The sequence below is a fragment of the Mus musculus genome, chromosome 14 (genome assembly GCF_000001635.26).
Source record: "Mus musculus strain C57BL/6J chromosome 14, GRCm38.p6 C57BL/6J".
Lineage (NCBI taxonomy): Eukaryota > Metazoa > Chordata > Mammalia > Rodentia > Muridae > Mus > Mus musculus.
The window spans coordinates 46,366,122-46,393,220 of NC_000080.6; the positions used below are offsets into that span (position 1 = coordinate 46,366,122).

At 46.2% G+C, this 27,099-nt stretch overlaps 1 protein-coding gene and 2 long non-coding RNA genes across 7 annotated transcripts, besides 11 other annotated features; 2 read left to right on the plus strand and 1 right to left on the minus strand.

Annotated features, from left to right (window-relative positions):
* Positions 1 to 13,402: 13,402 nt before the first annotated feature.
* Gm15217 (predicted gene 15217) lies at positions 13,403 to 17,487 on the plus strand. The gene is made up of 4 exons (NR_037981.1): positions 13,403 to 13,520; positions 14,158 to 14,265; positions 16,956 to 17,096; positions 17,179 to 17,487. It is a non-coding gene; the product is annotated as a predicted gene 15217 (long non-coding RNA).
* Positions 17,404 to 24,548, minus strand: Bmp4 (bone morphogenetic protein 4). 2 transcript variants are annotated; one of them, NM_007554.3, is made up of 4 exons: positions 24,183 to 24,548; positions 21,035 to 21,159; positions 19,594 to 19,973; positions 17,404 to 18,591 (listed from the first exon to the last, which is right to left on the minus strand). In NM_007554.3, the coding sequence occupies exons 3-4, from the start codon at positions 19,964 to 19,966 to the stop codon at positions 17,738 to 17,740; spliced, it is 1,227 nt and encodes a 408-aa protein (NP_031580.2). In that variant the 5' UTR covers positions 19,967 to 19,973; positions 21,035 to 21,159; positions 24,183 to 24,548; the 3' UTR covers positions 17,404 to 17,737. The 2 variants fall into 2 exon arrangements, with proteins under 2 accessions (NP_031580.2, NP_001303289.1); NM_001316360.1 differs by lacking the exon at positions 21,035 to 21,159.
* Positions 19,963 to 21,579: a promoter, noted in NCBI's record as "+2900 to +4513; HindIII site to ATG translation start site". NCBI's record gives its function as "drives expression in pancreas and skin" and the evidence as "EXISTENCE:transgenic organism evidence [ECO:0001131][PMID:23626735]".
* Positions 19,963 to 26,862: a biological region, named in NCBI's record as "Bmp4 promoter region". NCBI's record gives its function as "regulatory_interactions: Bmp4".
* Positions 21,132 to 22,130: a promoter, noted in NCBI's record as "intron 2 promoter". NCBI's record gives the evidence for it as "EXISTENCE:reporter gene assay evidence [ECO:0000049][PMID:12640113]".
* Positions 21,357 to 23,161, plus strand: Gm15222 (predicted gene 15222). 4 transcript variants are annotated; one of them, NR_166855.1, is made up of 2 exons: positions 21,357 to 22,016; positions 22,143 to 23,161. It is a non-coding gene; the product is annotated as a predicted gene 15222 (long non-coding RNA). The 4 variants fall into 4 exon arrangements; NR_166854.1 differs by having other exon boundaries at positions 22,922 to 23,161; NR_166853.1 differs by having other exon boundaries at positions 21,357 to 21,501.
* Positions 22,223 to 24,180: a promoter, noted in NCBI's record as "1B promoter". NCBI's record gives the evidence for it as "EXISTENCE:reporter gene assay evidence [ECO:0000049][PMID:12640113]".
* Positions 24,231 to 25,637: a promoter, noted in NCBI's record as "1.14 kb promoter fragment". NCBI's record gives its function as "drives expression in hair matrix, shaft derived from epithelium" and the evidence as "EXISTENCE:transgenic organism evidence [ECO:0001131][PMID:12054672]".
* Positions 24,231 to 26,862: a promoter, noted in NCBI's record as "EcoR1/XbaI fragment for 1A promoter". NCBI's record gives the evidence for it as "EXISTENCE:reporter gene assay evidence [ECO:0000049][PMID:7499338]".
* Positions 24,518 to 25,037: a conserved region, noted in NCBI's record as "conserved_region; CNS3". NCBI's record gives the evidence for it as "COORDINATES:sequence alignment evidence [ECO:0000200][PMID:12054672]".
* Positions 24,721 to 24,746: a protein binding site, noted in NCBI's record as "Hif1a site". NCBI's record gives its function as "mediates induction by thrombopoietin" and the evidence as "EXISTENCE:protein binding evidence [ECO:0000024][PMID:27447537]".
* Positions 25,351 to 25,363: a protein binding site, noted in NCBI's record as "DR-1A Proximal site". NCBI's record gives the evidence for it as "EXISTENCE:protein binding evidence [ECO:0000024][PMID:7499338]".
* Positions 26,560 to 26,599: a protein binding site, noted in NCBI's record as "Cdx2 probe". NCBI's record gives its function as "mediates induction by fibroblast growth factor 4" and the evidence as "EXISTENCE:protein binding evidence [ECO:0000024][PMID:19890878]".
* Positions 26,586 to 26,598: a protein binding site, noted in NCBI's record as "DR-1A Distal site". NCBI's record gives the evidence for it as "EXISTENCE:protein binding evidence [ECO:0000024][PMID:7499338]".

Here is a 27,099-nt window from a genome sequence, read left to right on the forward strand (position 1 = left end):
GTGCACCTGAGATAAATCGCTAGAAGTAGAAATGCAAACTGTGATAACTCATAGGAGGGTACCCTCCAAACACTTCATACCACATCATGGGAGACGTTCCACCTATCCACACTCCTGCAATCAGATCACCAGTGTTTAATCATTGCTAAACCAAGTTCAGTTTCAACAACCAGTGTTCTCAGGACCTGAATTCTGCTTGCATTTTCTACTGACATTCTCCACCTTGTTCACACTTTTAAAAAACATATATATTTTTTTTAAATTTTCACTGCAAGAAGATGTTATTTCTAAACTGTTCAGAAAAACGGGCAATCAAAAGATCATAAAGTACTTCAGAAATCTAAATAGAACCTTCCTAATCACTCTTCCTTTATGGTAAAACTTCCTAACTTCATCCATATTGAAATGATGATAGCCTACGACCTGCCCACAAAAGAAATAAGCCAACCAAAATCTAGCCTCCTGCTATTTTAAGTTAGCTGTCCCCAGAGAAGTTGCCATTGACCATGGAGCTGATCACCAGAGGTTTGTCATACATCAACAGTCATGGTCAAGAACATTTTAAAATTGGAAAAGAGGGGGCAGGGGAATTTTCAGTGAAAAAAATGTGAGAAAGTATACTTAGCATGCCTGAGGCCCTGAGTTTGGTCTTCAGCACTGACATCATCATACATGTTAAAAGACATAAGAAGACACAGATACAAGTTTACATTATCAAGCGAAAGCCTTATTTAAGAAAACTTGGGGGGGGGGGCAGGGTGCTAGAGAGGTGGCCTAGTGGCTACGAGCACTTGTGGCTCCTGCAGAGAATCCTAGTTCAATCTCCAGCAGCAATATGATAATTCGCAATGATCTATATATAAGTCAAGGGGAACTGGTATCCTCTCCTGACCTATAAGGGGACTAAGCATATACATGTGATGCACAAATGCATGTAGCCAAAACACTGTCAAATAAAATAAAATATATAAATCTAATTTTAAAAAGAAAAGGGAAGCTGGGGTATGGTGGTGCATGCTTTTAATCCCAGCACTCAGGATGCAGAGGCAGGTGGATCTCTCTGAGTTTGAGACCAGTCTGGCCTATAGAGCAATCTCCAGGACAGCCAAGAGACATTCTGTCTAAAGAAAGAAAGAGAGAGAGAGAGAGAGAGAGAGAGAGAGAGAGAGAGAGAGAGAGAGAGAGGAAGGAAGGAAGGAAGGAAGGAAGGAAGGAAGGAAGGAAGGAAGGAAGGAAGGAAGGAAGGAAGGAAGGAAGGAAGGAAGGAAGGGAGAGAGAGAGAGAGAGAGAGAGAGAGAGAGAGAGGAAGGAAGGAAGGAAGGAAGAGAGAGAGAGAGAGAGAGAGAAAGAAAGAAAGAAAGAAAGAAAGAAAGAAAGAAAGAAAGAAAGAAAGAAAGAAAGAAAGAAAGGAAGAAAGAAAGAAAGAAAGGAAGAAAGGAAGAAAGAAAGAAAGAGAAACAAGAAAAGGAAGACATAGAGGGCAGGTTTCAAAGCTGGCTAAGTCTTAAAGTAGCAAAAGGAACAGCTTGAGCCAAGTGTGAGCCCACTGACTCTTGGTGGAGTTCGAAAACAGCTAAATGAAAACAGCCATGGAGAAAGATATGAGTAAAGAATGTTTGCACGGTAATATTTAGGTGCAGCATGCGTGATGTGGTTTACCGAGTCTGTGTGCTGGGAGCCCAGGAAAATGATGGGGGATTTTTGAAAGTGTCTCGTTTCCTGCTGATGGAGTTAGCTAGGAATTGCAAATATGGATCCCTCTTAAGAGCCAAACAGGTACCATAAGTCTGGAGACAAGACAAATGAGTGTCCACCTTAAAACTCTCCAGAGTTAGCATTTGCTTCAAAGAGATGGTGTCTTTAAGGCCCAGTTCTAACTCTGGCTTGCCAAAGTTACACCTGCTTTACGACTCTGGTGATACTAAGAATTGATGTTTGTTCTGGTACCAAGATAATGTCTGAATGCATATAAAATGCACATAGAACCTTCTATAAGCTAACGCTTATATCCGCCACTGTGTCATTCCAGTGGGCTGGACTGTGACCCTCCCAAAATTCATGTGTGGAAACCCTGAGCTCTAGCACCTCAGAATAGGACTCCACTTGGACACGGGAGGCAAGCAGGTTACAGTGACATTTTCAGGGGTTGGGAATGAAGTTTAGGAACATAGCACCTGCTTAGCATTTGCAAGGTCTAGGGTTTGCTCCACAGCTGTCCAAAAAAAAAAAAAAAAGGAAGAAAAAAGGAGAAAGGGGAAGATGGAAGATGGGAGGAAGAGGATGATCAGGAGGAATAGAAGGTAGAGGAAGGTAAAGAGGAGGAGGAAGGGCAGGAGGAGGGATAGGAGGAGCAGGAGGAGGAGCAGGAGGAGCAGGAGGAGGAGCAGGAGGAGCAGGAGGAGGAGGGAGGAACAGAGGAAGGAGCCGTAGGCAAAGACAAACCTTTATGGTATGCACTTATCTAATGTGTATTCTTTTAAGAAAAAGAACTTTGAACACACACAGAGAGCAGGAGACTACTCATCCACAGAGTACAGATGGATTGCGTGAGAACATAAGGTGATCTGTGAGTAAGACTTCAGAGAACCTTTCCTGATAACAGCTCGCTCTTAGACTATGGACTCCCGAAATGTGGAGAAATTAATTTCTGTTGTTTAAACCACCCCTCTGTAATGTTTTGTTGTGTAAACCCTAGGAAACTAACATAGCCGTTATGGTCCTTGTGGGTCACAGAGACCCAGCTACCTCTGGAGTAGAGGCTAAACTCAGTCAGGGTGCTCACTGCCTTGTTCAGTACCAGTTTGTGGAGGTAGCCACCCAACATGTTGAGTGAATGGGTAAAAGAATTTCTACAGTTGTTTAGATGGTATGACTGGGCAGCCAGAAGGCTTAAGGGCTTTCCCCTTTACAACTATGGGTTTGATTAAGAGGCTCATCAGGCAGAAGGGTGGAGATAAAAGGCAGAACCGTTTAGAAGATTTGCATTGAGCTGTCTGTGAGCCATGCTAACTGTACAAAGGGGAAAAGTGGGTTCAATATTTCGTTCAGAGAGACCAGATTCTAGAATGCTACACTGGACTTCAAGTCTCCTCAAGTCACATTGGAAGCAGCTATGTCTCCCTCACCACAATAGGGGAGAAAAAGCCAAAATCTTCTTTAGAGTCGAAGGCCCTGCCCATTACCTACCTACAGGTGGAAAAAAAAAAAAAAAACTGTTCAAGTATACCAAGGCATGAAGTGCAAGCCGTGGGCCTCAGCCATTGATCTGCCGCTGTGCAATTACCTAGACTCTATGCCATATTTTCCCAATTTGTTGAGAACTATATCATGTGGGAAAGAATTAAAAGGTTTACTAAGGTCAATACAAACATAATTTATTACTTCCTCTCCCTCAACCAAGCTCATCTGCTTAGGTCTGTGACCAGTTAGTTAAGTTGGTTTTAGCATTGTCCGCTCAGGGGCAAGGTCAAGGTGTCAATTTACCAAATCTGTTCCTCACCTTCAGTGACACAGTCACAGACTACTGCCCTAACAGTTCAGTATTATTTGGATCTCAGGAGGAACCTGGAGAACAAATCCACCTGGAACAGGCAACTTAAGCCAAAGTAGCTGGCGGGCATGTTCCTTGAATCCACGCCTGGTCTTGAAGGTCGAAAGCTTCTGAGAGGGTCAGTCCTAATGACCTTGGGCTGCTACGACAAACTGCCACATACCTGTGTGAGAATGGCCTGGTGGTTTACAGCTCTGCAAGCCAGAAAGTTAAAGCTCAAGGCACCAACAGATCTGGTATCTAGAGAAGACCATCTTCCAGATTTTCTGACAAACATTTTTATTAGGTCCTCATGTGACCAAGAGGAAGGAATGGGGGTGGAGAGAAAGGAACTTCAACTAACCCTCATTAACATCTGCCATCGTGGGTTTAACGTAGACCATTGACCATCGTGGGTTAGGACTCAAAACTTATGAATAAAGGGCAGGCAAGCTTGCAACCAGTGCAGGGCCTAATCAGAAACTTTTAAAGACGGGCTCATATTTCACTTGTCCTACAGAAGCTTAGCTTGAAGACAACTTGTAATAAACTTGAGGATTTCTGCAGGCTCATCTTGAACTGTCAGACCCACAAATTTCCTACTTACAGATGCATGTATTATTTTCTTTAAATGTCTGTCAGTCAGCTCTGAATTTCTCAGAATGTTTGCTTCACACTTGGCATCACCTAACACTTTGATCCTAGGCTGCCCTTCATCAACACCTACAAATTTGGGTCTGCCGTATTGATTATACACAAATCCTTATTTATGTACGTTTGCTTTTTTCCCATCACCCCATCATACTTGTTATCTTTTCTAGATTCTAAATCACAGTGACCAAGTATAAAAAAAAAACAAACAAAAACCAAAAAAAAAAAAAAACCCAAATACCCTAGTTATTTGTTACCACTTAATCTATCCCATCAGTGGGGACATCTGGATTGTCTCTTGGTTGGCTCTTCTCTCCCCTAGGAATATTCAGACTTCCCACCTAGAAGAATCATGGTATTCATGAATCTCCTCTTAATTTGGCCTAGTCTCCCATTATGAGGCATTCCAAAGCTAATATTCAGAAATGTTAATTTTGAAACATGTAAATACCGTAGATTAATGTTCTAATTGATGTAAAGTAATGCAATAGGGCTGAGATTCTAGCTCAGTTGTTAAAAGACTAGTATAAAATACATAAATCCTTAGATGCAATCCACAGCAACACAGTTAACTAAAGAGCAGTGTGCAACCAAGCCCATCTCCAAGGAATCTGTGCCTCTGTAAGTCAATCACTTTGCAAGCCAATGGCACAAGACCCACTGTGGCGATTTTCCATTTCTCTAGCTTAACAGGCGAGCCAGCATTCTTATACTGAATGTACAGTTTTAAAAGGGAAATGATTGGCATAGTTTTAAAAGGACCTATAAGGAGCTATCAAAAAATCCAAACAAAATGTCCGCAGAATTGAAGACTGGCAGGAAAGTGTTCAATGCCACAGATCTTCAGTCCTAGAGTGAGGCCTTTTGTTCTACAGGTCCATTATTAAAGGATCTTAACCTAATGAAACACTTGGGAATAATGAACTGTCAAGTTAAGCATCTTTTACAAGAAAATGACAACATAATATTAAGGATACTCTAAGCATCTCTTTTAGTAACAAAGAACGATCATTCTCAAATACATACATATATACATACATACATACATACATACATAGATTCTAAATTAAACAGGATGGTGCTTTCGTGTCTACCTGATAACGTTTGATAGGACACCAGCAAACAGAGGGCAGAGAGAGAGTCATGCTCCCTGTGCTCTGTACACCACATAGAATACAGGGTGAGGAACCGCCATCCACCATGATATTTTTCCAGGATAAGTTACATTGAAAAGTTAGTTAAAAAAAAAAAAAGGTTTCTGTGTGCACATCATGTAGGCAAGTCAAGGATGTCACGGACGTTTTTTACTCTGTGACTTTAATTGTGAGCGTTTTCTGCCTTCAGGGTCCAAAGTGTCTTATAACACAGTATACAAGGATCGTTTTCCTATCAAAATTATGTGGAAGTACACTGCTAGCACTTAAAATATAAAACGCTGCGAATTTTTTTTTTAATGTTTCATTTCTAACTTTTGTATCTGTATTTACCTGGGAAGAGAGGGAGATACCTAGGCCACAACAGAGGTGTGAAGGTCACAGGACAACTTCTCAGAGTTGATCTCTGCTTCCACCTTTATGTGGGTATCAGGGAGGACTCTCAGGTCTCCAGTGCCTTTACCTGCTGAGCCATCTCAATGACCCAAAATGGTTTAATTTTGAAAAGATGACAAGATAAAAAAATTATACTTGACTAACTCAGATGTGAATTTTTACTGACTGTATTGCTTCCTGCTCAGGTATAAGTTATTCCTGAACTATAAATCATTGTGTTTTATAGGTGTGTGTGTGTTTTGTTTTGTTTTTTACTATACACACTATAAAGAAGTGGTGGGATGGCCTACGTGCTGGGCAATCAGCTATATGTGTCATTGATGAAGATGGCGGTACCTGACATACATTAAGCCCTGTCAAACATCAGTTCTTCACGTTTTATGGGGGCAAGATACTCCAGATAAATCTGACTCATAAAGTAAGTAATGTGCCCAAAGTTCTCAGAAAGAAAGAAAGAAAGAAAGAAAGAAAGAAAGAAAGAAAGAAAGAAAGAAAGAAAGAAAGAAAGAAAGAAAGAAAGACAAACCAAATGTCATCTCTGAAATGACCGGACTTCTATTCAACCAGCTCCGGCCTGCAGTTTGGGAAAAAAGAAGACATCTTTTCCCAAACACTGAACCACTTTGCCTATAAAGCACTTTCCTCCCATGAATCTGGACAAGTCTTCATAAACATTAATTAATTCTCACTATCCTTATGACGCCCACTTCACAGTACAAACTATTAGGCTGGGCTGGGAGGCGCGTCGGACGCTATGGATGCTATAATTACATAACAGTCCTCCTTTTACCAGGGCTCCTCCGCAGAGCTCATGCACATTCCAATGGACGCTCGCACTGCAGATCAAACAGCCCTGTCTGCAGGGAGTAAGACAGGCAGGCAGCTCACCATCGGGGCCTGACTGCAACAGGACCACATAGCATCTATAAACAGGAGGCCAATCTCTTGCCCTTCAGTTAATCTTTTTAAATGCATATATATATATATCAGAACAATGATAATAAATTCAAGGTCTTGAATGTCTTCCATATAATTTTCGCTAATATAGCTTAATTAGCACAAATACCTTGTCTTGTATAGGCATTTCTGCCTTGAAAAAAAACCTTGAGAATGACGAAGTGAAATTAGCTGAGAAATAGGAAAGTCTTTGGGACCCCAAACACAGACTGATCTTGAGGCCAAATGAGGCAAGCTTTATCACCTTTGATTCAGGATAGCTAAGTCTCCTCTCTTTGACCTCAGACAAATTAAAGCATGTCCAAAACCGGTTGTCTCAGCCTGGTACCCTCTCTTTTGTCGATTTTTTTTATTGCTCAGGCAAGGCTAAGGCAGGTGAGGTTTAGTGGAGGTGTGTGCTTTTAGGGAGACAATCAGAGGACACATAGTTTGCTGTTCTGATTTTTTGTTAACTTGGCTTGACTAACACAAGTCCAGGTGTGGACACCAAGTTCATTCTGGCCATTTTTAATAGCCCAGAGAAAGTTTTTTCAAGCTTGTGCTATGATATCAATTTCTTTAAAAAACAAAAACAAAAAAACAATGTTTTACTCTTCAGATGTCAAAACACATAAGCAATTTTATAGTTCTTATGTCAAGTTGCCCATGTCCCAGAAGACAAATAGATGAAACCATTTACTGACACATCAACAAGCGATGGGTGTAATTCCATGAGTGGTTAGCATATCCTGGGCTTGAGTTGTACTGAGGACTTGAGGTGCTAATTCACATGTGACTGCTAAACTACCGTAAGGTTTTTGTTTTTTCCATGAGATAATTAGATAATTTAACACATGTACTTTTCTTTGATATAACACAATATTTCCCAAGATTGGCCTCTAATATCTATACTATCTATAACATGCTTTCTTATTCTTTCTCCCTCTTTTCTTCCCCTACCTCCCTTTCTCTCCTTTGTCCTCTCCCCACCCTCCCAACCCTTCTGAACAAAAGTGTATTTGTTTTCTGTGGCAGGTACTTTGAAAGACAGCTGTTGTAGTGAAGGTGAGGATTTTGTCAAACTCATTACAAAAAAGAGATGAAATGTGTTCATACTCAATTACATAATTACATACAAAAATAGAAAGTACTGTAACATTCATTAGTACATGTGTGTGTATGTATGTGTTTGTGTGTGTATGTGTGGGTTTGGGTGTATGTGTGTGTGCTTGTATGTATGTGTGTGTGTGTATGTGTGTGTATGATGTGTATGTGTGTGTTTGTGTATATGGGTTTGTGTGTATGTGTGTATGATGTGTATGTGTGTGTGGTGTGTATGTGTGTGTAGTGTGTATGTGTGTGTGATGTGTATGTGTGTTTGTGTGCTTGTGAGTATGTGTGTACATAGGCCAGAGGTTGACATAGAGTATTGCCCTCCACATTATGTTTGGAGACAGTCTGGATATCAGCATTTTTTCTAACTGGCTGACCAGCAGGCTTCAGGTATCCTCCTGTCTCTGCCCCCTCAGCACTAGGACTACAAGCATGCACCTTTTCCATGTAAGTACATAGAACCAGACACAGACACTTGTACAGCAAGCACTTTGCCAAGGGGACCATTTCCCCATCCCTAACATTCAGTGAACAAGACTATAAATTGGCTGAGTCTGATGGTATAGAGTGGGGACTGTTTTAGAGCAAAGCCCCAGAAAAACAAACAAACAAACAAAAAAACAAACAAACAAAAAAAAAACTTTAGGAATGTATAGTTGAGCCGAAAACTGATTAACAAGGAGGGGTGGATCTTTGTGCAGATCTTTTAGCCAAAGGGGACATCAGACATGAATATCTAAGACAAGAAAAGGTCTATATGGTGGGCATAGAAAAAAAAAATTCCAGTGTGGCTGGTATGCAGCTGGACAAGAGAAAAGTGGCATCAAGTCCCCTCAGAGAGACAGCTATTAGCTAGACTTCACTGACCTTGGAGAGTTGAAAATCTGAGGAACAGAAGGAGTCCTGGGGTAAATGGGTTAAGGTGTCCTTTGACTGAGCAACTTAAACTGGGTTCTCACTATAGAACTTCTCAAAGCTTTGAAAATGTTGGTGTTAATTGTAAATTTTAATGGAGACCTCTGGTTGGTTGGTTGGTTGGTTGGTTGGCTGGCTGGCTGGCTGGCTGGCTGGCTGGCTGGCTGGTTGGTTGGTTGGTTGGTTGGCTGGTTGGCTGGTTGCTTGTTTGCTTGCTTTATTCTTTGTTTTATGATGCTGGTAAACTACCACTATTTAAGACCTTTGAATAGTTTTTAAAAATCAAAAAGCCCATTTCACAAAATGCAAAAGTGTATGAACTTCAAATGTCCATGATTCCTAACTAATGAGACACAGCAATGTGCACCCGTTCACTGTTCTTTCTCTGCCTGTTTGCTTTAACAACAAGCAAACAATTGTCTGTATCCAAGACCTTCAACCCACAACGCTGAAAGGCATCACCACCTGGGCTTTGTGGAAACTTTTGCCAACCTCTGTTTGAAGCACCTCTTCACTTGCCTTTACTATAAAACCTTCCTAACTATAGCTATAATTTGCTTATTGATAGTCAATATTTATCCATTTTACCATATTTTGGACTATGAACTATGCCTTTGTGTGTCATTCTCATTATATTTTAATGCATTTTAAATGTTTACATATGATGTCCAGTTCTTGACCTCTCTAAGGACATTCAATGCACGGATAACAGGCAATTTACTTTCCTATTCCTTCTCTTTAATTATATCGTCCCTAGCCAGGCCAGTCTATTCTGCACATTCTGTTGGCCTATTTGAGCTTCTTTCATGTTCCATATTTTAAGATTTTAATTAGTGTCTCATTAAATTAAACTAGGGAGTATTTTCATTTATGAAAACCATATTTTTCCTATCAATAGCAACACTTCTATTTATCTTAAATCTACTTGGAAGAAAAAGAGGAAGGAAGAGGGGAGGGAGGGATGAAAGGAGGGAGAGAGGGGAGGGAAGAAGAGGAGAGGGAGGGAAGGAGGGAGGGTGATTCCAACATTACACCAAAAGATTCAATCACTTTTTTACTAAGTACATTATCTATCTGTTGAAGTTTCAGTTTGGTTCAAACACCCAACCCGAAGGCCTTTTCCCTGTGAGGTCCTCTCAGGAAAGCAGCAGCTCCTGCAGACTCTGCCTGCCCTACCCTGTCAGGCCCTGTCTCCTAGACCAAGGCAGGCTGTGGCCATTTCCTCCCCCAATGTTTCACTTTCCTTTTCTTCGTGTCACTGAGATTTTTGGACGACATTGCTAGAAGCAGATTCTTCCACAGTCACTCACGAGGTTAACAGTGCTCTACCTCCACAGACACTCACGAGGTTAACAGTGCTCTACTTCCACAGTAGCTCCTTATTGCCTGCAGAGCTTATTAAAGGTTTGGTTTCTTCCTTCAGATTCCCGTGACTAATCTTCCAGTTTGGAAAGAACAGATATTCAAAGAGCTACCAGTAAGACCCCACACTAATTAGACCTTGGGGGTGGTCAGTCTTCTAGAATGTTGTAAAACACCCCTTATTTATATTTTTGGGTCTCTAAAGTGGGGCCTATTTGGCGAAAACAAGTTATGAGCTATTATTTCTGGAGACTCGATAAGTGACAAGCAAGTAAACAGTAGCCTACACATGAGTGTAGGCCCCAGACATCAGGACTGATGGGTTGATGAGTCCTCCTAGATTAAGCAGGGTAGCCAAATGGCAAGCAGACTATCAAGATAAACCCGACTCCTTCCCATGCAAAGTGGCCAATGTAGGAAACAGCTCTTTCCTCATCCTGATCTATTTGAGTTATGTGGGGGGGGGGGGAGGAGAGCGAAGAGGGAAGAGGGTCGCTGGTGGAGTTTGGTGTATGGTTTCCCCAGTTCTCTCCTGCAAGTCTATGTAGACTTGCCAAAATAAACAATGTTAGCAAAACTGACCTCTTGGCAACTAGATGCTAAATTCTACAGCTCTTGCAACCTGAAAAGCATGTTGGCCTCAAGATAGTGAGCAAAAGAGCCTGGGGTCTCAGGGTTTCGGGGTTTAGGGGAACAGGAAGTTTGATGAAGCTCACCACACCGCTAGTTTTTGGGAAAAAAAAAATGAAAAGTGCCTTCCCTTGCCAACAGCCCCACTCCCTGGGGATGAAGATGAAGGGAATGCTCCCCTTTGCAAACAAGTCTGGGCTTAGGGTATGAGAAGGACTTTAAAGAAGAGAGCTTACCTTCTGAAGGTAAATGAGCTCTTCTATGGTATCATTGAACAAATGACTTTGCCCTGCTAGAAACAGCCTCTTGGTGGCCTCAAAACCTCAAAGTCACTTGAGATTAGCTTGCTTCTTTGAGGGTCAGGCTTCATAAAGAAGGAGTCCCCCTGGGAAAACATCTTTTGTCTGCCCCTATGAAGGCACACAAAAGAAACTTGTGAAAGCTATTCAGCAACTGGACATTGGTGTCTGACCCTAACCAATCGGAATGTGAAGGTTGACAGTGTCCAAGGTCAATCTGAGCCTAATAACCCACCTGTCTGAATAAGTAGCAGTTCGGTAATACTGCATTTCTGTAAATATGGCTCCCTTTCTCACAAGGCTCATTGTCCAAGAAGACAAGTATAAGAAGTCAAGACAGGAACATGAGGGTGAAGATGGAGTCTGTGACTACTGAGGGCTTGAGACCCACCCCCCTTAGTATGTTTCTTTCTCTCAGGTTGGTCACAGTGGACTTTGTCCAGAGAAAGCACATTTTGAAAATCAAATTATATGGATTCTAATTCTCCAATGAAATATGCCTACAAACAACTCATGTAGGATGCCCACTTTTCAGGATGCTTAAAACACACAAAAGAACGTTCTGCTTATTACCGGTTGCTTATGACCAGACCCACAGTGCACAAGCTAAGCCTTGAGGGCCAGCAGGAACTTTACTAAGGTTTGACAATGGTGTCTCAAGTCCTAGTAGAATCTTGAGGATGCTTTAAAAATGTCAAGGGTTAGAAACTTAAACTCTACACTCAGCCTCCTACTCACTCCTACTCTGCTCAAAGGAGCAGAGATTATCCACATTGACACAGGTGCCAACTGCACAGATAGGGTTTAAATATGTCAAGGTTATAACCCTGATCAGAAATTAAGAAAAAAAAAAACTGTACAAAAAACAAACAACAACAAAAACCCAGTACACCAAAACCATGTGGATATACAGACAAAAACACCAAAAAGCCTAAATAATTGCTTTAAGATGATGTGGCTTTAAATAAACTTGCTTTTTCATAAAATTTTCTTAAATATTATTTTAAGTAAGGACTAGATATGAAAAAAAAATAGAAAGAGAGATTTGCAACTCTATGACCGGGTTGAAAGATTGCACACTGACCAATGACCAAGCTTCCTTCAGTCTGAGCTTTCTGGGGGTGAACACTTGGGACTTCATAACTTTCACTGACAAATGAAAGGGCATTCATTATAAGGCAGCCTTCAGAAGGAGGTGTGGCTTTCTATTTCTGGATTCTAGCGAAATTCAAGGGTACTAGGTATAACACTGACCATACCTGTTGTTAGTCCTTTAAAAGGGCATTAATGATTTCCATGTAACAACTGATATAATACTGAAATAAGTAGGCTTGGAAAGTCTCTCTCCATCCTCTCCTCTCCGTCCTCCTCTCCGTCCTCCTTTCTCTCTCTGACTCTTCTTTCACCCTCTCTCTGTTTTTTCTCTGTCTTGCTCTTTCTCCCTATGTCTGTTCTCTGTGTCTCTGTGTGTCTGTCTCTGTATCTCTCTGTCTGTCTCTGTCTCTGTCTCTCTCCTGGCCCTTCCTTCAGGCCTTTATCTTGAAACAAACTGCTTTGAAACCCCAGTGAGAAGGATTAAGTGATTAAATCAACATGACATTTGAGTTGAACACAGTCCATGCTCTCTACTGAAATTGGGAAGCCATGAGCAGCCATGCTGGTTGCTGCTATCTTAAGCGGAGAGAAATAATTCCAGGAGAAAGCAATCAAGTCCAGCAATTTAGGAAGGATGGCTTCCATCCTTTAGAAAAACTGTGTGTTGGCCAAAGTATTGGTTAATAAAAAGGGGTGGGGGTGGGGATAAATACACTAAAGTTATAATACAAATATGCCCCTGCTGTTGCTAAGGTACCATGACTTAGGAAGTCAGAAGTTTGGGACAGAGACACTTCATTGTTTTAAATATTGTAGGTAGAAATCAAGTTATGTAAACTTAAGAGAGATCATGATTTCTTTGAGAAAGGGCAAGACTCACCAAAAGCTAGACTGGAGAGACTGTCCTTAGTGACACCTCAGCAAATCACTCTCCCATCTTGTCACCCTTCCTCACTGAACATGTTGTTGTTTAGATTTAAAAAGTGAACGTTTCTGGATTTTTCTAACCTCACATTTTCTGAGCACTTTGATCTGAGCAGCATATTGCACCACATTTTGGATTTGCAGTCAACGTTTTTCAGGAGCTATTCCGAAGGAAGAAAAAGCACAGGTAACTGGAAACTTCCGATCGTGAGGGCAGTGTTGAACCAACAGCGAACGGCTGACAGGAGATTAACTCCTTTTTTTTCAAGAACTGATTAAACATTACACACCTTGAACTTCTGACTTCTTAGTGTTCTGTCCTTGTGTGTTGTGCTGCTGTGATGTCACATTCAAGCCACTCAAACATCTTTTCTAAAACCGGACACTTTTCCCCCTCTGCTGAGTGGGGAACTCTTGCTTACTGTGTTACGGGATCCTCCCACTCGGCGGACGTGGGCCCTTCCTGGAGTTTATGTCTAGTTGTAGCTTTCCTAACCGTGCTCCTTGGATCACAAGGTAAGCCTCATCCTGTACCCTCCGGGAAGTACCAATGGTCTTCTGATGCTGGCATAATGCTGCCTCGTTCCTGTTGCTCTGGCTTGCTTTCATTCTCAGAGAGACTGTGTGTGGAGTGTAAAATTTGTGCTGGGTGAAGGCAGAGGCATCATTACGAAAACAACGCTGATTATTTGCCCACGTAGGCCTCATGGTGAGCTTTCTTCTTTCCTGAGTTCACCTGTGGAGAAGAAAGCTGGGTGGTGCTGTGGCTTCTAGATCGGGTCAAGTAGGGTGCTGGTATTGCTCATTATAGCATGTCTTCTGTGTGCTCTTACCCACCCGAGGCCCCCACCTGTTCCCTTTCTCCTGCTCTCATTGGGAAGAGTACAGCCAGGCTCTCAGGAAGCTCAGCCAGGAACTTAAGTTCTGTTTGCCCTAAGAAGCTGAGGCCTGCTGCATAGGGTCCCCAGTCAGTAGGTTTGTTCCCAAGGTCATGCGGGTCTGCTTTAAGTCACTGTAGCATGTTGAACCACTGTGAGTCAATGCCAAAAGCTCACTCTCTAATCCCCGCTTTCTGCCCCCACTGAGACCCCTTAAAGATCTCGAAACCTTCTCACCCCTCCACACATTGAGCCTTGCCTTCTCCCCTTCTCAGGACCCCAGTCTCCGCTCCTCTACGCAGCCGAGCGACCCCATTTCATGTTAAATACACCAAGCAATAGCCCTAAGGACCAGCATGCTCTAATCAGAACCGCCTGTCTCCGTAAGCTTCACCTAGCCTGGTCCGCCGCCATGGGTGGATGAGCCAGAGGCGCGGTGGGCTGGAGTTGGGGGACCTGAAACCACAGTTGGGGGCAGGGGTGGTGCCACCAGGTGCAGGCTCTCGCGGGGCGGGGCTGGGTGGGGCGGGAAGGACGCCCCCTGGTGCCCCCGCGGCTGCCGGCCTGCAGCGGGAGCGGGAGGGAAGCCGGATCTTGAAGTCTGTCCAAAGCCTGGGGTGACGAGTGGGGTCTGCCAGCTCCGCGGCTGCGCGGGGCCCTCGCAGTGTGGCGCTGGCCTGCGGCAAGAAGGGCGGTGGAATGAAGCACCGTCAAGACTGAAAACAAAGTCAGCAGGTCACCTGGCAGGTTCTGAGCGAATTACGCAATGAAAGCCCCCACACAAACTTTTTTTTTTTCCACTTTTTCTTATTTTTTTTGGTCTTAAGTTCCAAGGAAGCCGGTTGCAGTTTAAGGGTGGGCTGGGATCGAGTCAGCAGCTCTTCTAATGTGGTTAAGACTTTGCTAAACTCCTCCTCGAGGGCGATTCTCCCCTCCTCTTCTCTAAGTAATGGAATCATTGTGGGGGTGGGGGAGACTATAAAAGGAGAGATGCCAAGCTAAGTGCAAGCGTTCATAAGGTTCTGGGGCCCAGTCTAAGGCAAAACCTAACTTAGGTAATCTCCTCACATTCAAGTTCATCTTCCCCTAGGCCTCCTCACTGTGCTTCAACAAGCACCCGTCCAAAGGGTTAAAGCCGATCATGGCGCCTTGTTTTCCACGCTGACATTTGTGGCACTTGGACTATTTTGTTAACTAGGTATATGCAATTCACAGAATTTCACGGTAAATTCCCCAGACCAAATATTTGGCTGAACAAATAAACAACATTATCCATTCCTGAAAATAAGCCAGTGAAAGAAGGTTGGGGGTGGGGGAGTGCTTGCTAGAAAAAACCGACCTGAGCTGACAAGCCATCAAGCTAGGACCTTCAGTTTAAGTGCTGGTGATCTGGGGCTCTCTTTAGAGAACACAGGCTTCTCAGAGATTTGCTGAAGACCAGGCAGAGCAAAATGAGGTCTCCCAAAGGAGAATCCACGATGGGCTGTCCCCAAATGCTTGATTCAGGCGCCATACCTTGACTATAAGGGACAGCGACCTGTGGGGCTGGAGCAATGGGAAAGAGGCCTCTTTTGCAAGGAGTTTGGAGGAGCTGTGGAGTCTTGCTGCCTTGGCCCAGGGCTCTGATCTCCTCTCTCCACCTGCGCTCTCCAGGGAGCCGAGGCTTTGGCAAGCACCCCACTTCTATTTTTATTGGTTTCCACTAAGCTGCTCCTTTTGCAGGGCTGTAGGACTTCAGTAATTAAAAACAAAAACGAGTCCTGCTTCATCCATCAGACTTCCAAAAGCATATGCAATGCTGCTGTAGAAGAATGCAGGGTGATACAGAGAGAAAGTTAAGCTACTCACCCATGCCTGGGCCTTGAGTCTGACACACCTCCCAAACAAGACTACCTTCACCTTCAGAGAGAGATGCTGATCCAGAGGAATGCCCTTCTCCTGGCCCTTTCTGCAGGAGCAGAATCCCCACTATTTCTACCCTAAACCCAGCTGACCCTTCCAGAGCAGGGAGACACTTAAGAAGTGGGCCTGAGCTGGGAGGACTTAATTTAGCTGCTGGTAATGAGAAAAGTCAAAGGCATCTCCTACAAACACATCCTTTCAGAAAGCTCTTCCTGTCCTTAACTAAAGGGATCTCCCACCTCTAAGCCCACTGATGTCTTCTTTCCACCTTTTCTTCCTTTTGTTTCTTTCTCTGATTTTTTTTAAGACCTTAGTCTCATTTGTCCCAGGCTAGTTGAAACTTGCTATATAACTGAGCATGACCTTGAACTTGAGTTCCTTTAGCCTCTACTAGAGAGTCAGGAGCCCCAGTGTGTGTCTCCTCTCCCACTACACCCTGACTCAAGCAGGGAATCACACCCAAGGTTTCCTGCCCTCCCAGCAAGCCTCTGCCAACTGAACCACATCTCCAGCTAAGAGCATTCTCTGCACTGCGCCACCAAGTTAGTCTTTCTCCTTGAAGAGCCCCTGCTGCAAATTTCAGTTCCACAGGAAAGATCATATTCTGTCTGATCCTGGAGAATGGTGGAGGTGCTATCAGAGAAACAAAAGACAAGAGATCCATGACTCAGTAAATGCCAAGAAATATCAAAACACTTTCACAGAGCCTGCTTAAACACTGACCCTTCAGTAGCTCATCCTATTGCCAACTCCTTTTCCCTAACACAGTCCTGGGATGCTCAAAGAAAGCCTTCATGTGAGGAATAAAGGATAAAGGTTAACAGTCCCTTAACAATGGAGACTCCTACCACACGTTATATGTACAGAGTAGTCACTAAACTTTTTCAAGGTAGGGCCTACTGTTTGTTTTATTGGATAAAATCCAGCACAAAAAACAAATGAAAAAACAAAACAAAACAACAACAACAACAAAAGAAAGAAAGAAAGAGAGCTAGCTTTAATCCCAGCACATGAGAGGCAGAAGTAGGCAGATCTCTGTGAGTTTGAGGCCAGCCTGGGCTACATACTGAGCTCTAAGACAGCCAAGGCTACATAGTGGGACCCTGTCTGGGAGGGGGCGCAGAAACAGTAAAAACAAAGCCCTGCTTGAAAGGACACTGTGTATGTACAGGTTGGATTTGGTTCAAGAAGAGAAAGATGCCTGCCAGGACTGAAGACACTCTGGGGTATCATGAAGCCAAAGGTGGGAATGAGTCTCCTAGAGTCGAGATCTCTTCCTCCACAGGGCTGAGGCGCTGCCACTCCACAACAGGTGAGCAGAGCTAAGATGAGCCCGGAAGTCCCAAACCAAATTCTTTCACCTGATCTACTCCTTTCATCCACTGTTTCTGCAGGGCACGTGTCCTCCAGATGGCAGAGGGTGCTGCTTCCTTGTTAACATTAAATAAGAATGGAGACCAATCCATCCTGGCCATTGCCATCTCTCTGCCATCACTGGCTCCTGCCCCCACAGCTGATAACACCTCCAGTTGCCACCTCTGACTTTCAGTCTACCCACAGCCCCATCTCGACATTCAAGAGTATGGAAGAGGAAATAAGATAGAAAGGTCTTAGTTTATCTTTAAAATAATGACTCATTTTATTTTCTTTTAATATGTAGTTATAAATATATTTGTCAAAATATATGATCAATATGGTCAAAACATTTGCACGTAAAGTCATAAATAAGGTCAAGGTGAGTTGTTTAGGGTTTTTTTTTTTCTTTTCTGTCTTTCATTTTTTTTCTTTCTTTCTTTCTTTTTTTTTTTTTTTTTTTAAGATAAAAGTCCAGCTATAGGGAAGCAGTTTGTGTGGTATGTGTAGGTGGTTGAATGGGAACGTGTGTGTGTGTGTGTGTGTGTGTGTGTGTGTGTGTGTGTGTGTGTGTGTGTCCGCCCTCTGGACTGCCTGATCTCAGCGGCATCCACACCCCTCTACCACCATCTCCTGATAATTTTTCAACACCACCTTGTCATACTCATCCAGGTACAACATGGAAATGGCACTCAGTTCAGTGGGGACACAACAGGCCTTAGGGATACTAGAATTAACAGAGTTGACTAGGGTCTGCACAATGGCATGGTTGGTTGAGTTGAGGTGATCAGCCAGTGGAAAGGGACAGTCCCCGTGGCAGTAGAAGGCCTGGTAGCCGGGTGGGGCCACAATCCAATCATTCCAGCCCACGTCACTGAAGTCCACGTATAGTGAATGGCGACGGCAGTTCTTATTCTTCTTCCTGGACCGCTGTGGGTGATGCTTGGGACTACGTTTGGCCCTTCTGCGGGTCAAGGTATGGCCCCGGCCATCATGGCCAAAAGTGACCAGGAGGGGCCGGAGTTGGGCCCAATCTCCACTCCCTTGAGGTAACGATCGGCTGATTCTGACGTGCTGGCCCTGGTGGGTCCGTGTCTGGTGGAGGTGAGTCACCTCAATGGCCAGCCCATAATTGGGTTGCTTTTCCCGGGTCCAGCGAAGGACTGCAGGGCTCACATCGAAAGTTTCCCACCGTGTCACATTGTGATGGACTAGTCTGGTGTCCAGTAGTCGTGTGATGAGGTGTCCAGGAACCATTTCTGCTGGGGGCTTCATAACCTCATAAATGTTTATACGGTGGAAGCCCTGTTCCCAGTCAGGGCCCTGGTCCACCTGCTCCCGAAAGAGCCGGAGCTCTGCCGAGGAGATCACCTCATTCTCTGGGATGCTGCTGAGGTTGAAGAGGAAACGAAAAGCAGAGCTCTCACTGGTCCCTGGGATGTTCTCCAGATGTTCTAGGCACAGTTGAAAGGGGAAAAGAAAAGGCCCATGAGCTTTTCTGAGACAAAAAAAAAAAAAAAAACAAACAAACAAACAAAACAAAAACAAGAAACAAAAACAAAAAATAGCAGAATTGGTTGAATTCTGCTTATATAGTAGAAACCTAAGGGGAGGAAATTACTGTGCCTTTTAATTTGAAGGAGTAGAGTTGTGGAGCAGCTAGCAAACCAGCAAAACTTAGCTCACATTTGTCAAACACCAAAGACAGAAAGTATCTCCCAACCTCCTTTATATGCCTAATAATTTCCATGTGTCAACTCTTTTACTCCACCACCCTTGGACTCCCCTTTTAAAGCCCCCTCTTGGCTTTGTGTACAGTTTTCTTTACAAGTGGTTGTAAAGAAAAAGAGGGGCCACCCTCTCTCCCTCTCCACTTTTGAGTATGTTACCAAACATTTCCCCAGCGATCCTAGAAACACAGAGCACGCCTTGTTGATCATGTTACAGAAGGGAAAATAAATTCCAACACGGTAATGATGCTGGAGGATTAATAACTCAGATTTACTTTGGAAAAGAAACATCCGCTAGGAAACATTCAGATCGTATTACAAGGCCCCTATTGAATAAACCTGACAAACACACAGCTGTAATATTAAATTCAGTAGGTGCTTTGAACAAAACGGGCAGAAACCCTGGCTTTGATATAGCTAAAGCACACCGCTGGGGCTAGCAGAAGTCTGAGTGCTGTCAGTCCGCTTCTCCCAACGTAACCCCCTCCCCCATCACCACCACTACTTGGTCTCCAGAAAGTACCCTCAGAGGCAGCTCTGGAAAGTTGAAGGTAAGAGGCCCTGTTCCACAGTCTCCAGGACTCGGAGCTTTGATGTAACATGAACTCTTCTTCCCCGGGGGCTTCCACAACCCCTTCAGCTTGCCCTGCCAGCTGCCCACCCCCCACCCTCTGCCCCGGCGCTCTACCCCACCCTACACCGCCAGGACTAAGAGCACAAACTGACCTTCGTGATGGAAACTCCTCACAGTGTTGGCTCGGCTGGCGGGACGCTCCGGGTACTCAAGCCCGGTTCCCTGGCTCTGCTCTTCCTCCTCCTCCTCCCCAGACTGGAGCCGGTAAAGATCCCTCATGTAATCCGGAATGACGGCGCTCTTGCTAGGCTGCGGACGGCGGCGCAGCCCAAACATCTGTAGAAGTGTCGCCTCGAAGTCCCGCAGGAGCTCATGGCTCTGCCCTGAGCGGCGTCCTCCCGCGTGGCCCTGAATCTCGGCGACTTTTTTCTTCCCGGTCTCAGGTATCAAACTAGCATGGCTCGCGCCTCCTAGCAGGACTTGGCATAATAAAACGACCATCAGCATTCGGTTACCAGGAATCATGGTGTCTCTGGGGAGGGGGTTGGGGTGGAAGGTTAAAGAATAAATAAACACCGATCAATAGCGAGAAATAGAGATGTCTCTGCATATGCATATAGGGGTAGCAACCGACGGTCAAGATGTAAAACAGGTCCGAAAGATCAAGTTTGTGTTTTCTCCCTCACACCCTACACACACACACACCAGCTGCAGCCATGCACGGCCCGAAAGTAAGAATCGCCCTGTAATTACTTGGTCTAACTTGTTTACACTCAAATAACCCCAAATCAGATAGCCTCCATCCTGTCCCAACGGCTATCTGAGCCATGATCTCAGCGTGGCTTCTTCAAGGATAAACAGTTAACATTGAGGAGGTAAAGGGGGGTGGGGGAGGGAGAATTAAAATGCCATCGCTCTTCACTTCGGACCTTCAGCCTCCCCCCCACCTTCTCCACCCCCCCCCCACCCCCGCCCTTCCTCCGCCCTCCAGCCCAATTTCCACAACTTCCAGCTGGTTAAGAACAGGAGGAGGGGAGAACAGAGCTGTGCCGGCAGGGCTTGGACCGGGCAGCAAGGTCCAGTGACTGGGAAAAGGAGTCAGGGGGCTGCCCCAGTGACTTTGTGATTTATTTCATTGTAGTCGCTGCGTTGAAAATGCTCACTAAAGAGTCTTGTTCCCAGGGAACGGTAGGGGTGATTCCAAAACGAACATGGTTTTGTTTTTTTTGGTTTTTTTTTTTTTTTTTTTATGAGGCAAGGAACTGGCCTTCCCAGGCTAGTGGGACGGGACTGGGAAGGGAGTGGTTAGCCCTCAAGGGACAGCCCCAACCTGAGGACCTTTCATCTATTTGGTCCCTCGCGCTCCCTCTTTCTTGCAACGCAGCGGATCAGAGAAAACAGTGGGAGCGCTTTAAAAGGAGCCCGTACATTTCGAGTGTCTGGCCTTGCAGGGACCAGAAAGAGAACCATAGCGCTGCCTGAGAGTAGGGCGCGGGCACTGAAATGGAAGTCCGACGGGAGGGACAGACAGTGGTCAGGGATGGGAGGACAGAGTGAAATCCCAAGAAGGGGAAAGAAGAGGTGTCTACTCACTGACAGAAAACAAGGCATATAATAACAGTCCATGATTCTTGGGAGCCAATCTTGAACAAACTTGCTGGAAAGGCTCAGAGAAGCTGCGGCAGTGCGTCGCTCCGAATGGCACTACGGAATGGCTCCTAAAATGAATATTTGAATATAATGAGACTCTGGAGCAGACAGGCTCTGTTTTTCTTCCAGCCCCTAGGAGTCACGTGGACCCAGAGGCCCCGCCCCACTCACCGAAGAGCCCGCCCGCCCCTCCTCCATCCTCCCACCCCGGCTGGGTCCAGCCCCTGCGAGCGAGGCCAACCTCCGCGCCCGCAGCTGGAGCCCCAGCCGTCTGGGAGTTGTCCCCGCCTGCTCTGAGGAACTCTCGGCGGGACACCAGCCACTGGCGCGGCTCTCGGTCGTAGTCGCTGCACGCAGGGGACGTGGGGCACGTCTCTACCTGCGGCGCGCAGTGCAATGCATCTGGCCAGGTTCGGGGACGGGTTATCTGAAGCCTGAGGATCAGGGTGCACTTGAAGACGCGTCTCTTTACAGCGCCGACAAAGCTTAAGTGCAGCCGAGAGAGGAACCGAAAAGACAGTTTACCAAAGCCTCACGACAGCGTTCCATGAAAAGGAAAGCGCATAGGGACCCTCCAAGGGCGCGCGCGCGCGCGCGCGCACACACACACACACACACACACACACACACACACACACACACGCAAACACACTCGCACACTCCAGCACTTCCTCCACAGGGTCTCCGAGAGGCCAAATAATGCTTCTAGCGACAGGCAGCCGACCCCTAGCGGATCTAACTTCCAGCCAGAAGACTCTGACCCCGTCGCCAACTCAGTCCGCCGCGGGGGTGTCGGGGTTTGAGCGGTGTGGGAAAGTTAGAAGGAGCGGCTTCTGAAGTACTGTCTAGTAGCCCCGCCAGAGTCCCCGCACCGTGTCTGCCAACCTCAGCGTCCGCTCCAGCCAAGCAGATCCTTCAGAAACCGGTCGGCGGTGCCATTCAAGGCAGAGGGGGTGGGCGGGGGGTGGGGGGTGGACGTCTGAGCTTCTAACTCCGGACAGATTCCAAAACAGGCGTCGCCAAAGAAAGAGCGCATCACATTTTTTTTCAGATCTCAGAGTTGCAAAGGCTTTACAACTCCTACCCGGCACGGAAAGGAGACCCCAAGCGCGATCCCAAGCGTCTACAAACCCGAGAACAGCTTTCGGCCTGCACTCGACCTCTCCCTCTGGCTTGGCTTACTTTTTAAACCACCTCCACCCCCACCGCCACCCCCGCGCGCGCCACTTCCTTCCCCCACCCCTTTCCTCCTTTTGCACCAGCTACAGAATCGCGGCTAAGATTCCTCCAAGAAATTCACCAACACAACTCGGGTGGGGTTGGGGGGGGGGGTGACCTGACTATCCTAAGATGCCTGGCCTGTTCTAACCTCGGAAGCGCAACTCTTGTTCCAACAGGTCTTTGCACGGGGTCCATCCGAGGACCGGAGTCCCAGGACTCCCCCGCTCCAGAGCCCGCTCCACCCCGCCTCTTTGCCTCACTTAGGAACTCGACGTGTCCAGCTGGTTTTCAACCTAACCTCTCCCCCCCCCCCGCACCGGCCCCAGTTTTCGAGGCGGGGGGCACTTTCGGGAAACCTTTGAGAAAGAAGTGTAAAGGATGGAGAGTCACGTCCTTCCTGGCGGCGGTGGCTGCCCAGCGCCATCCCACACTGCTGCCCTGGGTGCAGAGACCGCGGGCGCCCCTGAGCGACAGTCCGCTCTCACCACCATCAGCGCAGCTTTCTGAGACGATTTCTCTATTCCCCGACCAGCGTCGCCGCTGGGAATAACTGGGAAAGCGCTGGAAAGGGCAAAGGGCTTATTGTTGATTTGTTTATTTGCTTTTAAGGGGGAAAGAGATGGCGATATGCTAGCGACTGGCGCACGCGGAGCGAGGGCACCGTGGAACCGCCGACGCTCAGGATCCCCGGACAATCCTGTGCCTTTGGCGGTGTGTGGAGCGCTCTCGACGTTAAAGCCCAGTAAATAGACGAAGGACTTGTTTCAATTTCAACTTCACAAGGATCCCTTTCTAATCACTCCTTTCTTCCCTGATTTTTTTTAATTAAAAAATACAGATCAAAGTAAATTTTCATCTCCTGGTATTTTTTTTTTTCTTAATGGGGTTGATACAGCTCCTGGAGGCAGTTACCCTTCACTTTCTCCCCAGAATCTTCTTCTAAAACCAAAATTTAATAGTAGCCTCGGTTTGCCAAATATGACCCTGCTAGTGATTCAACATCTCACAAAACCTTCAGTTCATAAACCAGGATACTAAAAAAACTATCAACCAAAGCCGTGGCGGGAAACCTTCTGAGTCCCCGGGGCCCAACTCCACTGCGTGTAAGGACCCCGCAATTCCCGAACCCTTTGGAGTATCGCAAGCTCCTCATTAGCCCTGCTGGCATGTCCGCACAGACACAGCATGGCAGAAGACCCGCACAGGTAGCCTTTCGGCATCCTGGCCACGGTCCGTCGAACCTTACACCCCTTCCCAGGGAGGGGAGAGTACCAGAAGGCAGAATGCATGGGTGCCCATGTCTAAGAAAATAGCTCCTGGAGATGGGAGCGAGTTCTGTACCTACAGTTCGCTAGCTCTCAGGGGCTGGGAGGGGGTGCGTTGGGGACAAGATTAGGTGACACCCCGCTCAAGGAAGCCTCTCTATCCCGGGTCGCGCTTTAGAGCAAAGCAGGACTACAGCCTCTTTTGCAAAGCTAGCTCTGGCTAGGTTCTCTCTCCTAATGAAGCAGTCCTCAGTCCCCCACTGGTGTTGAAACTTAGAGTTGACTCCCTCCTCTCCCACTCTTATAGTCTAAGTGGAAGCAAACCCACCAAACCCCACAGTTCTTCCCAATGACCTCTCTTCCAAGGCCTTCTCTCCTTCCCGCCTCTCCTGGCCCGCACCTCCCTAAAGTAGGTTGGATAGACGCAGTAACATATATGGAGGTGCCTTTTAGCCTCCATCATCCCACCTCCAACACTGTTGGAGAAGGAAGGAGGAATAGGCCAACTTTTGCCTCGGTTACAGCCTGAGCCCCATCCCCAGCTTCTACTACGGGTGCACCTCGAATCCTCAGAATAGCGCCCCTCTCCAGGTTGCCCTGCTCACCATTGGTTCCTGCAGAAGCGGGCTCGCCAGCAGCTGCTTCTGGGGACCTCTAGAAAGCTGCAATGAACCTGGTCGAGGGCCAGAGACTGGATCGCTGCAGGCTCCAAGACGGTTTAGACGAGAATCCCATCAGGGACGGAGACCAGATACTCAGGCTGGGTTGCAGCGCAGCGGCGTCTTAGGCTGGGGTCTCTCAGCTCGGATGCCGAACTCACCTAGCTTCCGGGCCAGGCCTCGCGCTCTTGCCTTCCCACCCTCCAGCACCACCCTCTCACATCTACTCCTTCCTTCTCTTTTCCCTCCCTCTCTTTCTTCCCTTCCTCCCCAGTCTTTCCCCCCAGCGGCCCCTCCCTTCTTCCCTCCTCCCTTAATCGCCTCCCCTTCTGGGGATGGGAGCCCCGCCCACATCCTCCCATCCAGCCACGGGGCCTCGCCTCGCCTGGCAAGGCCCGGGTCCGGAAGATTGCACAGCTCCCCAGCCCTCAGTTGCCACCTTGGCTGGGACCGATGCCTCCAGCTCGGGAAGCAGCCGGGGCTCACCTGGGGACCACGTGCAAGAGGTACTAGAAAGCATGCACCAACTAGTCTCTGTACCTTCCAAAAATACCCATGGGAGTCTGGGCTTCCCTGAGTTTAGAATAACTGCTGCCCAAACTGATGATTAAAACACTGAGTAATCACCATTTACCCCGAGTAATTAGAGATAATGAAACACCTCTAAAATCAGGTTATGGAGAAGGGAGCTGTTGGATTGGTTTAAAGGGTGGCCTTCCGTAAACTGTTAAAGGATTCCCAAACGTTGAAACAGGCTGTGAGCAGGGCTGTGTGCCCGAAGGAGATACCTCTTCAACTATTAGGAGGTGACTTTCCCCCCAAAAAAGTTTTTGTGAGATGTTTCTTGTGGACATTTGAGAATTGCACCAACCCCCCTTAAACTGGGTGCCCTCCATCGATCCCCCAGGTCTAACATTTCAAGTGCACAGAGGTAGTTTGCAGGCACTTGGCAGGCAAACAGGCCTAGGCCTTGTAAGACAATTAGAAAATCCTATTTATATCTCTGAAGCCTTCTTAACTGCCAGATGGTTATTTTGTTTGTTTGTTTGTTTGTTTGGGACCTTCCAGGAAGGTAACACAGTGCCTTTTAGGCCATGTAGAGAAAAAAACAAAGTGCCCTTTGGCCCCTTTTTAAAAGAAGGGAGATGAGGAATTGAGTCTTTCATAACAACAGTAAGAACAAGAGTTGGTAATCATGCTAGCTGGGAGGTGGAATGTGGCCGGCTTTTAAACCTTCCCAAACAGGAGCTAATTTCACACCCTGCCTCTGATGGAGCTGGGAAGGAACTATCAGCTTCATCTTTGTTTTTACAAACGAGGATGGGGAAGGTGAGCCAGGCTAAGAGTATTTGCCCAGAGCGCTGAAGGAAATCACAGCCTCTGCTAAAGGGAAAGCTGCAGGGAAGGGGTGAGGCCAGCAGCCCAGAGCTTCAGGTAGCTCTCAAAGGGCTGGAAGATAGCAATTTCCGGTTCTTGGTTTCTGGGGTGGGTGTTATACTCCCTTGTCACCACAAAGCAGTCTTGACCTAGGGCCGCTCATCTGACCTTTGTACTTACACACCTTCAGAATTTAAAAAAAAAAAAACAGGAACGAGTTCCTGTATTCTACTGGCCAGAGACAAAGGGTGAGAAGGAATGTCAGGTTGGAAGGAGTGTTAGAGGCTGAGCACAACATCCTGACCATCCCCAGCCTGGAGCACACTGTATGCCCCTGACTAAGTCCTTTCATTCCAATGGGTACCACCTCTCTCATCCAGAACAGAAAGATCAGCTCAGGTCTCCATGAGCCCTTTCTATTAGAAGACGATTGATTCCCTGCGTCACTGTCACTTTAGTGAAGTCACATTGGAAACATACCTTCTTTCATTTGAAATCGTTTCTAAGTACACCTTCTCTTTTAATCTCCGATTAATCAAGGTATGGCAATAACACCAGACCGAAAAGATGACTGAGAAACGTACCCACAGCTTCTAACACAGCCAAAATTACAATTAATTATTTAAAACAACAACACAAAATTAAAACTCCATTACATTACATTACTCTATTACATTACTCCTGGGGCATCAGGCTCTGTGCTCCCATAGCAGGTTGAAGGACGGATTCAGTGCTCACCAATGCCACTACATCAATCACTGCTGCTCCAATCATTAACACAATGTGTTCCTTAATATTTAAACTCACAAACAGCAGCGATTCGTTGTCCTTAGGGGTGCAGCTTTGCCTTTAATGGATTTGGAGGCACGGAGCGGGGGGAGGGAGAGTGGTGTTTGTTCATTTTTCTTCCTTACCCAAATGTTGTTTGAATAACAGCTATTGTCTCATTTTGCTGAAACCCAGACAATAAAGTGACCTTTGGCCCAACCAGTCTGTGAAACCCAGTCTGAAAGTTTCTAATTAAGCTACCTGACAAACCCTATTTAGAATCTAAAATGGATTTCTAGGTGTTTGATGGGAAAACCCAGCTGTTATCTCTGGGGACAGCTGTACTTCTTTCTTCCCCAATTTAGATGGATACAAACTAGCCAGGTAGAGTGGTGCATGCTTTAGCCCCAGAACTCAAGAGACAGAGGCAGCCAGATGATCTCTAGGTGTTCTGGGCCAGCCTGGTCTACCTAGCGAATTCAGGACAAGCAGGACTATGTAGAGAAAGACCCAACTTTAAAACAAAAAACAAAAAACAAACAAACAAACAAACAAACAAAACCTTACCCATCAGCATCTTTGCTGACCCAAGCAAACCTAGTCTTCCTTGTCTCCCCACCCCACCCCACTCCCCCACCCCCCGCCCCGCAGCCCCCACCTCCCAGTTATGCTAAGTAACAAATTAAGTTTGGTGTGGTTTGGTTTGGTTGGTTTTGAA

Excerpts from the sequence above, each read along its gene's own strand:
- Bmp4 (NM_001316360.1), bottom strand. The coding sequence starts at position 19,966 with ATGATTCCTGGTAACCGAATGCTGATGGTCGTTTTATTATGCCAAGTC. Across the intron at positions 18,592-19,593 it reads GAGGAGTTTCCATCACGAAG|AACATCTGGAGAACATCCCA; the intron begins GTCAGTTTGTGC and ends AACTGTGCCTAG.